The sequence below is a fragment of the Cucurbita pepo genome, unplaced genomic scaffold, assembly GCF_002806865.2.
Source record: "Cucurbita pepo subsp. pepo cultivar mu-cu-16 unplaced genomic scaffold, ASM280686v2 Cp4.1_scaffold000978, whole genome shotgun sequence".
NCBI lineage: Eukaryota > Viridiplantae > Streptophyta > Magnoliopsida > Cucurbitales > Cucurbitaceae > Cucurbita > Cucurbita pepo.
In genome coordinates, this window is record NW_019647177.1 from 1 (window position 1) to 9195 (window position 9195).

General features: G+C 39.5%; 2 protein-coding genes across 5 annotated transcripts; both read right to left on the minus strand.

Annotated features, from left to right (window-relative positions):
* Nucleotides 1-1271: 1271 nt before the first annotated feature.
* LOC111786061 (kinesin-like protein KIN-14S) lies at nucleotides 1272-6588 on the minus strand. Of its 4 annotated transcripts, none has more exons than XM_023666417.1 (12): nucleotides 6474-6588; nucleotides 5736-5822; nucleotides 5209-5351; nucleotides 4998-5094; nucleotides 4642-4905; nucleotides 4278-4557; nucleotides 3454-3615; nucleotides 3080-3295; nucleotides 2955-2992; nucleotides 2676-2839; nucleotides 2489-2602; nucleotides 1272-2360 (listed from the first exon to the last, which is right to left on the minus strand). In XM_023666417.1, the coding sequence occupies exons 3-12, from the start codon at nucleotides 5311-5313 to the stop codon at nucleotides 1599-1601; spliced, it is 2202 nt and encodes a 733-aa protein (XP_023522185.1). In that variant the 5' UTR covers nucleotides 5314-5351; nucleotides 5736-5822; nucleotides 6474-6588; the 3' UTR covers nucleotides 1272-1598. The 4 variants fall into 4 exon arrangements, with proteins under 4 accessions (XP_023522185.1, XP_023522186.1, XP_023522184.1 ...); XM_023666418.1 differs by having other exon boundaries at nucleotides 5209-5359; XM_023666416.1 differs by lacking the exon at nucleotides 6474-6588 and adding an exon at nucleotides 5927-6397 and having other exon boundaries at nucleotides 4642-4899.
* Nucleotides 6589-6708: 120 nt separating this feature from the next.
* Nucleotides 6709-8888, minus strand: LOC111786062 (the record flags this gene model as incomplete). Its single annotated transcript, XM_023666419.1, has 6 exons — nucleotides 6709-7162; nucleotides 7504-7701; nucleotides 8083-8191; nucleotides 8297-8380; nucleotides 8473-8552; nucleotides 8854-8888. Coding segments are annotated over 5 exons (453 nt in total), but the record flags the coding sequence as incomplete, so codon positions are not given.
* Between the last annotated feature and the right edge of the window lie 307 nt (nucleotides 8889-9195).

Consider the following 9195-nt stretch of genomic DNA (forward strand, 5'->3'; position numbering starts at 1 on the left):
TTTTTTTTTTTTTTTTTTTTTTTTTTTTTTTTGGTTAAATTCAAGTCTTTTGTTGGTAGATAATGTTTTTCGAGTAGCGTCTCGTAAGAATCAAGTTTTGAAAGGTATCTTTGAATTTTGAATTTTATTTTGATAGTTTTTTTTACATATTCAACATTTTTTTAGTTAACGAATCTATTAAACATAAAGTTGTTTTTGTGCCTAATACGATAGGGTTTTAAATTATAATTTATGTTCAATAGATTTGTAAGTAAAAAAATAAAATAAAAGTCAATAAATAATTGACACAAACTTATAAGTTTAAACACTGAATTTGTAATTTAATCTTAGTTCTTTTTTTTTTAAAAAAAAAAAATTGATCATAAACTTGCGAGGTTGTGACCCTAAATAAATATCAAAATGAATCTCGATATCGAGATCGAAAATTAAATAAATGAGACTTCATATCGATTGAAGAGAAGAATTAGTACCAGCGAAGAAGCTAGGCCCTGAAGGGAGGGGAACAATGAGATCTCACATCGATTGGGGAGGGGAACAAGTGTCAACGAGGACGCTGGGCCCGGTTGTGAGATCCCACAGGGAACGAAACACTTCTTATAAGAGTAGGGGGTAAATTGTGAAATCTCACAGGGAACGAAGCACTCCTTAGGGTAGGGGGTGGACTATGAGATCCGACAAGGAATGAAGCACTCCTTATAAGAGTGAAAGTCTCTCCTAGGGTAGGGGGGACTGTGAGATCCGACAAGGAACGAAGCACTCCTTATAAGAGTGAAAGCCTCTCTCTAGTAGAGGCATTTTAAAAACCTGGAGGGAAAACCCGAAAGGGAAAGTCCAAATAGGACAATATCTATGGTAGGCTTGGTCCATTACAAAATATCATATCAAGATGAATTATGATATCCTCCTCAATTCAATTTTGAGATGAGTGATTGTTCGGTATCTAGAACGTTAAGTTGCATGCATAAGCTTGAATATGGTGTTCAACAGCCCTTCGTTGCACGAAATCCTATTGAGAGAGGTTGTAAATGATTGACGAGATGTGATGTCTTTCTACACACAAGGTAGTACCATGCTTACGTTCTCAAAGGATGAATTGCTCGAATAAAACGTGTCGGTGATCGTTGGGTACATGTCGGTAAAGAACCGAGCAACACAAACGCTCAGAGGAAGTAGAGGAAGGAGAGAAAGAGGAATCCTTCACAGCATTGCCTCCAAAAGGATATGGAAAAAAAACAGTAAATTTCTGTTCTCTAAAGGATAAAGAATACAAATCTAAACTTGACTTTGTGTTTCTTGAGACTTCATTTGGTAAGCCAGAAGCATACAATTTAGCTGTAAACACCCTATAAAAAGAATTGTTATTATAGTAGTAATCACAGAGAACATGCTATAGAGAGGGGGGAGGTTAGAGAAGAAACAGACCAGTTGTACCATATAACGTTCAAGACGATATCGTCATTGGGACTCGCTCGGTAGGAGATCGAGACGGGGTCGGTATTAAAGATGGCCTACTGCAAGTTCTGAGCGAGAGGACTCCACATTTGATGGCTTTCTTTGCAGAGCAGTGGGAAGGTGGTCGAGACGAAGGCTGTATATCGTCATTGGAACTCCGTAGAGGAAAGTCGAGACGGTATTAAAGATGGCCTCCTGAAGTTTCTCAGCTCTCTCCACTTGAGAGGACTCCACACTACTGGTTTTCTTTGCAATGCAATAACTTTGGGGACACCTTGAGTTGGAGGGCTCCCCATGAACTTGCTACTGCTCCTCATGGCAATTGGTGTTGCCTCTACTGATGCTTGGAACTCTGGTAATGGAGAGAACAACTTTGAGTATCTTGCTTTCCTTGTTGCAAATTCTTGTGGCCCCAAAGTGTGAAGTGGTGTTGTCATGTGAGAGTTCAGCTCCGGACGAAGCGTAGCCATTGAAACCCGTCTCTTGGGTTGAAAAACCTGCGTCGTTGTCGTTGTCGTCGTTGTTGTTGGAGTTGGTCTAACAGCAAGTGAACGTCGTCTTGGTACCAGTAGGCTTCTTGTGTTTGCTGCTGCAGTTGTCATCATTCTGTGGCCATTTTCTTTGCCTTCTGTTGGAGGAGGAGGAGGAGCAGTATTTATGAACGACGAGACACGCCTTTTCTTGGATGGTATGGGGGTCGACGTCGTAGGAGGCGGCATGAAATTGGTTATCTTTCTTAGGGGTAGCCTTAGTTTAGAAGGACCTAATGGTGGCTTCTTTTCTGAAACAGTTTTGGGAGCTGCCAACTTTGGAAGAGAGGCAGCGGTAGAAGTAGCAGCAAGAGCTCTACTTTCCTGTTTTAGTCTGGCTTTCCTCTCATCTGCTAGTTGACTCTCGAGATCTCGAACCTGTTGGTATGAAGCCAATAACGAAAATCTTTTCTTCGTAACGAAAATCTTGTAAAAAAAATTGTGCAAGAACTTCAAAATCTTGTAGATTTATTACAAGAACATGGTTAGAAACTTGAATCTATTACCTTTTCTTGAAGATTCCTGCAATTATGTTCCTTAGCAGTGAGTCTCAACTGCAAGGATTGCACATTATCTTGTAACTTCTTCATTTCCTTCTCGTCATGCTTGGATTTTTCTGCCTGTATGTTAAAAAAACTTGTTAAGAACAAGGTCAAAGCACTGAAAGAACCAAACTTTCCAGTGTTTGGATACCATTTGCTTGAACTTGAACAGGTCTGTGAGATCTGTCTGTTTGCGAGCAGGGGCGTTCTCGATCCCTCGAACTCGACTAGCGAAATTCAATGAGCAGAGTGTCTCTCCAACGTCGGCTGAACTTGGACTAATCTGTACAAACATCAGGGTTTTGCAATCTCCTCCTGAACATAGAATTTCCATTAATGTCATATACTAAGCAAATAAGCTACCAGAGAGACCATTAATTTAAGCTCAGGGAAAGAATAAGGATCAAAATATTAAGGCAATGAAGCTCACCTAAAGAACTTTGCAGCAAATGAGTGAGTTTAGAGTTTCTGTTACAAGAAAAGTAAAGAAAACTCAGTCAGATATACCAAAGAACACATTTCCTGGTCAAATAAGAGAGTTGGATGGAGAAATGCCTGTAAGGAACGTGAGCGGTTTTAGAGGCAAGGGCGGAGATGACATCACCGAGAGCGGAAAGTGATTTATTAATGAACTGAGATTCCTTTAATCTTTCGCCATCGACGTCGATCCTCCCCACACGCTCGCTACCAGCCAAGTCGACCAGCCAAAGATGACTCTTTGTCCTCTGTCCATTTATAAGACTCTCTCCCTTGACAGTGACTCGCAACAAGCTAACATGATGCAATGGTAATTGGTGTGCATAAGTATATCTATTTGTTGAATCATCTTGTAAGAACAGAATTTACTTGACAAATTTTGTTTAAGAAAGATCTGGCATAAAAAAAAGTGTCTATTTATTTAACACATGGTGTTTGGACAAGAACTTTACCAGTGGGATCGGCTGCTTAGCTCATTTGCGCTGGTGGATCCAACAGATCTTGCCCGGCCGCCAGACTTGAGTAGTTCCCACACTTGTTCAGTTCCATAAACTTGAGCTTCAACCAATCCAGGGACTTCCTGTGTTCCTTCTGCTGCTTGCTTAATCTCCAACCTTAAAACGTACCTCATATATTAACAATCTCTTCCAATATTTTTAACATTATTAATGTGTTTCATTTGAAGTGGTCATTAGTTGATTTTTCAAGTCTAGGAGAAGAAATCTTGCAATAAAACGAGTAAATATCTTAGAACACTAATGCAAGCATTAGCTTAATATGATAATTAAATTTCTGGAACCAAAAGCATTCAACTCGCAGATATTGTTTTCTTTGGGCTTTTCCTTTCGGGCCTCTCCTCAAGATTTTTAAAACGCGTCTGCTAGGGATAGATTTCCACACTCTTATAAAGAATGTTTCATTCTCCTCTCCGACTAATGTGGGATCTCACAATTCACCCCCCTTCGGGACCCAACATCCTAGCTAACACACTGCCCGGTGTCCCCCTCCTTCGGCGACCAAGTCCTCGCTAGCACACTGCCCGATGTCTGGCATTGATACCATTTGTAACAGCCCAAACCCACCGCTAGCAGATATTGTCCTCTTTGGACTTTCCCTTTCGGGCTTCGTCTCAAGATTTTTAAAACGTGTCTACTAGGGAGAGGTTTCTACACCCTTGTTAAAAATGTTTCGTTTTCCTCTCCAATGTGGGATTTCACAATCACCATATCCAAATATTCCATGAAAAATGATCAGAAATAGAAAAACAAAAACTCACTTCTTCAGATTTGGGTTGCAGTTGTCAGCCAAGAGGTCCCTTATCTTCTCATTATAAACCTCCAACATGCTGACATACAATTCATATTTCATAACACCATCTCTCTCTTCGGAAATCTTAAACAGTTCCTTCAGAGTCCGGTAGTTGACTCCTCTGTTTTCAGGTGTTCCCTCCATAGTAAATGTCTTCCCCGTTCCAGTTTGTCCATAAGCAAATATGCAGACATTATACCCATCCATCACTGAAGCTACAACAGGCTTAGCTTGACCGAAAACAGTTTCTACACATTTTGAAAACTCATCATCAATATATGGATTAAGAATTTACAGTAACTTCAAAATTAGCCACTAATTCTTACAATTACCTTGGCCATCCTCTGTCTTGAACACATGATCAAATTTAAACTGTTTTTTTGAAGAATCAGAAGAAACAACTTGAATCTCATTATCCTGAGATGAATCAAATTCAATCACAGAGGTAGCCCCATTGGTTAATTCGCTTTCATTTAATGGTCTACATCTGCAGAAAACTCTAATATTCCCTTTCAGTTCAATCACTTCATTGTAAAGTCTCTTTCGCTCAGTGACCTCTCCAAGGTATTTCTTCTTTAAAAGTTCATGTTCTGTACCTTAAAGAAAACAAGCAGCGGAGGATTAGTCGCTCAGGAGCGATTAATAAGTCGAAATGATGGAAAGTGGTTGGGTGGTAGAAGAAAGCTACCTAGAAGTTGAAGAGTTTTTACAAGTTCAGGGCCTGGAAAAGCATCGGTGTCTAATTTGAATCGTTCAGTTAGGAGCATATGTTCATTCTTCAAATTCTGGAACCAGAAATGAACAAGTGATTCGTCATATCAAATATCCTCACAACATAGAGTACAAAAAATGAACTGGTGATGCTAATTGGGAAAAACAAGACTTCAATTACTTCATACCTCTACTTTGCTGCCCAAGTCAATGACCTTTTGAAGGATTGGAAGTATCTGCGCTCCATCTGGTGATGCTAATTGGGGTTCATCGCTAGATAATCTGCTCTCCATCTTATCCGCATGTTCAAAAGATTCTCTCAAAGCAATGTCTGGACAACTGAGAACTTTAGTGAAAATACTACCAACCAGTAGGATCAAACAAGTTTACAGAAAAGATCATCATAAACATTTGAATTGGTCGTGAAGATAGCCAATCCTTTCAATCCTCAGTTTCCAAACCGAAATCAAGATAAACACAGATGATGGTGTGCAATTAGGAAATTAGCAGGAAGAAACATACAAAGAAAAACAAAAATGTCTCCACAATAGAAAATCCTATTGCTCTAACTGAATGTAAATAGGTCAACTTGATTTCTAATAAAAAGAACGAAAACAAAGCCGTAGATTCCGGGTCGAAACAGATCCATGAAAACAAAAATTCTTTTCAGATCGAGACCGAGAAAGAATCGTTGAAAATTGAATAATTAACGAACCTGAACCGGATAATGAAGGCAGAGGCCTCGGATCACAACTAGGAACAACCGGAGGGCGTAATTCTGATGCGAATTCCACCGTTGCATCTGAAATTTAAACAACAACTCTTCAAATTAAGAAATCAATCAAATCAACAAACCAATCCGCTCCTGTCCCCCACAAAAGCCCGCCCCAAAGAGAGAAAGGGTACCATCCATGGATTCAAAGAGAATGAGGACGTGAAATTTCGAGAGAGATGCCAAGAATTTTGATGAAGAAGAAGAAGAAGCAGAAGAAGTAGCAGAGCTGAGTGGGGAGAGAGAGAGAGAGAGAGAGAGAGAGAGAGAGAGAGCAACGGTCACGTAGGGTTTGAGACTGAATTCGGAGAGATTTCAAATGGCTACCGACGCTGTTTCAAACGGCTATATATTATTTAAATGACGTTTTCGGAGCTCCGCTTTTTAAAAATCCGACCCAACGGAGCCCCGACTCATTTGAATTATTATTGTTATTTTTTCAATTGAATTATTATTATTCTTATTATTCTTATTATTTTGGTGGTTCGAACCTCAAATCTCTTGGTGGAAGAGACCGATTTTATGCTCCGAATATCAATATACTTATATTCACCCCGAACAAATGTGTTCAAGCTTTCCCCCGTCCTTTTCCAATTCGAATGTTTCCATGAATAACATCGTCTTGTCTAATCATGGGAAAGCTAATAATCGTGTAAGAGCCTAATCAACATTTTCGATTACCTCCATATAACTGTTGGATGAAAGTCCCACATCAGCTCCATGTAGCTGTTGAATATCGGTTAATTTAAGAAATGATCATGTGTTTATAATCAAATATTACTCTCTCCATTGGGATGAGGCATTTTAGAGAAGCCCAAAGCAAAGCTGAGTTTATGTTCAAAGTATTTTTACTCCCTCTTCCATATAAAATAAATAAATAAAACCTTTTTTTAAAATAATGATTATTCAACCCCTTCACTCTCACCGCCATCCTATGTCGAGTTCCTGCAAAAATAAAAATAAAAAATCTTAAACACAAATAAATAAATAAACAAATATATATATTGACCAAAGCACTTCTGCCCCCAAAAGCGGAGACCGGACAACCGCCAAGTTGTCGAGGACATGTCTGAAGAGGAGGCGGGCGCCCTATCTATCAGTTTACCACCCTACCCACTAATGGACTATGAGGGAGAGGGCAGGCGAACGGGAACCTGTCGAGAACCCGAACCACTTGACTGATTGGAATACTCAATTTCATTAGGGTCGAGGATGGATGAAACCAATCATCATTGCGCAAGCAAAGCCGGGAAACAGACCGCTGCGCAACGACTAGGACTCGTGTACGAGAAGTTTTGAGCGTGAGCTATCACTCATGCAGAAAGACCCGCAACTCTCAAAGAGGAAGAGGACATCAACCGCCCGAATCACTGTAGCAAAACCTCCCTTTACTCTATGGATAGCCCTTATTTCAAAGAAAGGGAGGAGAAACTATATATATATATATATATATATAATTAGCTTACCTAGAGCCACACCTTAGCAATACAAACTATCTTATAGTTAGCTATCGAGGCATTCCACTTAAAATATGTATTTTAATTATAAAATAATAATAATAAATTTGTTACAGAAGGATGCCTAAGATATATACAAATCTAAATCTAAAACATTTAAAGAATGGAAATGATCCCATTTGGTGGGTAATAAACTAACCCACCGAACTCTAACACATATATTTCTTTAGAGAACTTAGAAGATATTTTGTCACCTGCATTGGTTTCTTCTTGATTCAGTTCAACACGAGACGGTAAAATCAAGATTTCAATACCAATCGACTCGTTCGGTCGACGTCTTTGGCTCCTCCCTCTTCGGCTTTCTGTATCGATTATTCTCGAATTTTGATTTCACTATAAGAGAATATAGTAAATCTGCCTCTGCTGAATTATCATATGGCACATCCAAGGCACTACACAAACAAAGATGGAACTAAAGTCACCAAAAAGCTATGTGGCAAGAACCTACTTTAACGAGAGTACTCTTTCCATTCGGAGCTTCGCACAGCCGAACTAGGCTACTTTCCTAATTAAACTAATAAAGTAAAGGTAAGAACCTTTAATAAATAATATAAATTCAGTATAAAATTCAAGTTTATAGGGGTTGAGATTTCTAGTCTTAAGGTTTCTGTAACGACCCAGATCCACCGCTAGCAGATATTGTCCTCATGGCTTTAAAACGCTCTGCTAGGGGAAGGTTACCACACCCTTATAAATGGTGGTTTGTTCTCCTCCCCAACCAATGTGTGACATCTCAGTTTCGAACATGAATCTAAGTTGGAATATTTTTGTACCTGTCAAGTAGCTCTTCCAGAATGATTCTTTGCAAAGGTGTTACATAATGTATACAGCTTCTGGGGCATTGGCCAACTGCAATTTGAACCTGATAATCTTCACCGTGTCCTAGTTTATCGAAAATAAATCAAGAAATCGTCGTAGGAATAATACACATTTCATATGTCACTCGAAATACTGAAATTATAATTGCATATAATCACTCGAACGAACCTTGAGAAGTCGCCCGGGCTGTCCCGGTGGATGAAGCAAAAGTGAAGACATGGGGAGCTCTGTCTACACACGAATACGGGCAGCCTGCATATTGTTATGACACAACACACGTAGATTGTTGTATTAGAACAAGGAACTTAAATTGTAACATTCATAAGATGGAGCAAAGATGGTACCTTTTCCAACGCACAGAAACTCATTAACAAAGACATCAAATGCATCACATTCTGGGTTCTCAAAAGGATCTAAACATTCCCTGAGTTCATATGTTTAATTGTGAGAGTTCCATAGAAATATGAACAATAGATATCGCCAAATAGAATGATAAAAATGAACGAGGAAATGAAACTTGAAATCATAAAACCGCATCGAATTATAAAATGTCAATAATGGACCTTTAATCTTCCCTAATATATAGTAGATTTTGAGTAAAAAGTAATTCTGGGTTCTCAAAAGGATCTAAACATTCCCTGATGTTTATTGTAACAGCCCAAACCGACCGCTAGTAGATATTGTCAAGGTTTTTAAAACGTTCTGCTAGAGAGAGGTTTCCACACCCTTGTAAATATGCTTCATTCTCCTCCACATCCGAGGTGAGATCTCACAATCCACCCTTCAGGGCCTAGCATCCTTGCTGGCACACCGCCTCGTGTCCACCCCTTCGGGGCTCAGCCTCTTCGCTGGCACATCGCCTGGTATCTAACTCTGGTACCATTTGTAGCAGCTCAAGCCCACCGCGGACAGATATTGTCCTCTTTAAGCTTTCCCTTTCGGGCTTCCCCTCAAGGTTTTTAAAACACTTCGCTATAGGGAGAGGTTTCCACACCTTTATAAAGAATGTTTCGTTCTCNTTCGCTATAGGGAGAGGTTTCCACACCTTTATAAAGAATGTTTCGTTC

What these genes read in the sequence shown, in the direction of transcription:
- LOC111786061 (XM_023666415.1), bottom strand. An exon ending in AAAAACTCTTCAACTTCTAG is followed by an intron (nt 4,906 to 4,997) that starts GTAGCTTTCTTC and finishes GTTTTCTTTAAG; the next exon opens with GTACAGAACATGAACTTTTA. An exon ending in TGCAACCCAAATCTGAAGAA is followed by an intron (nt 3,616 to 4,277) that starts GTGAGTTTTTGT and finishes GTACGTTTTAAG; the next exon opens with GTTGGAGATTAAGCAAGCAG.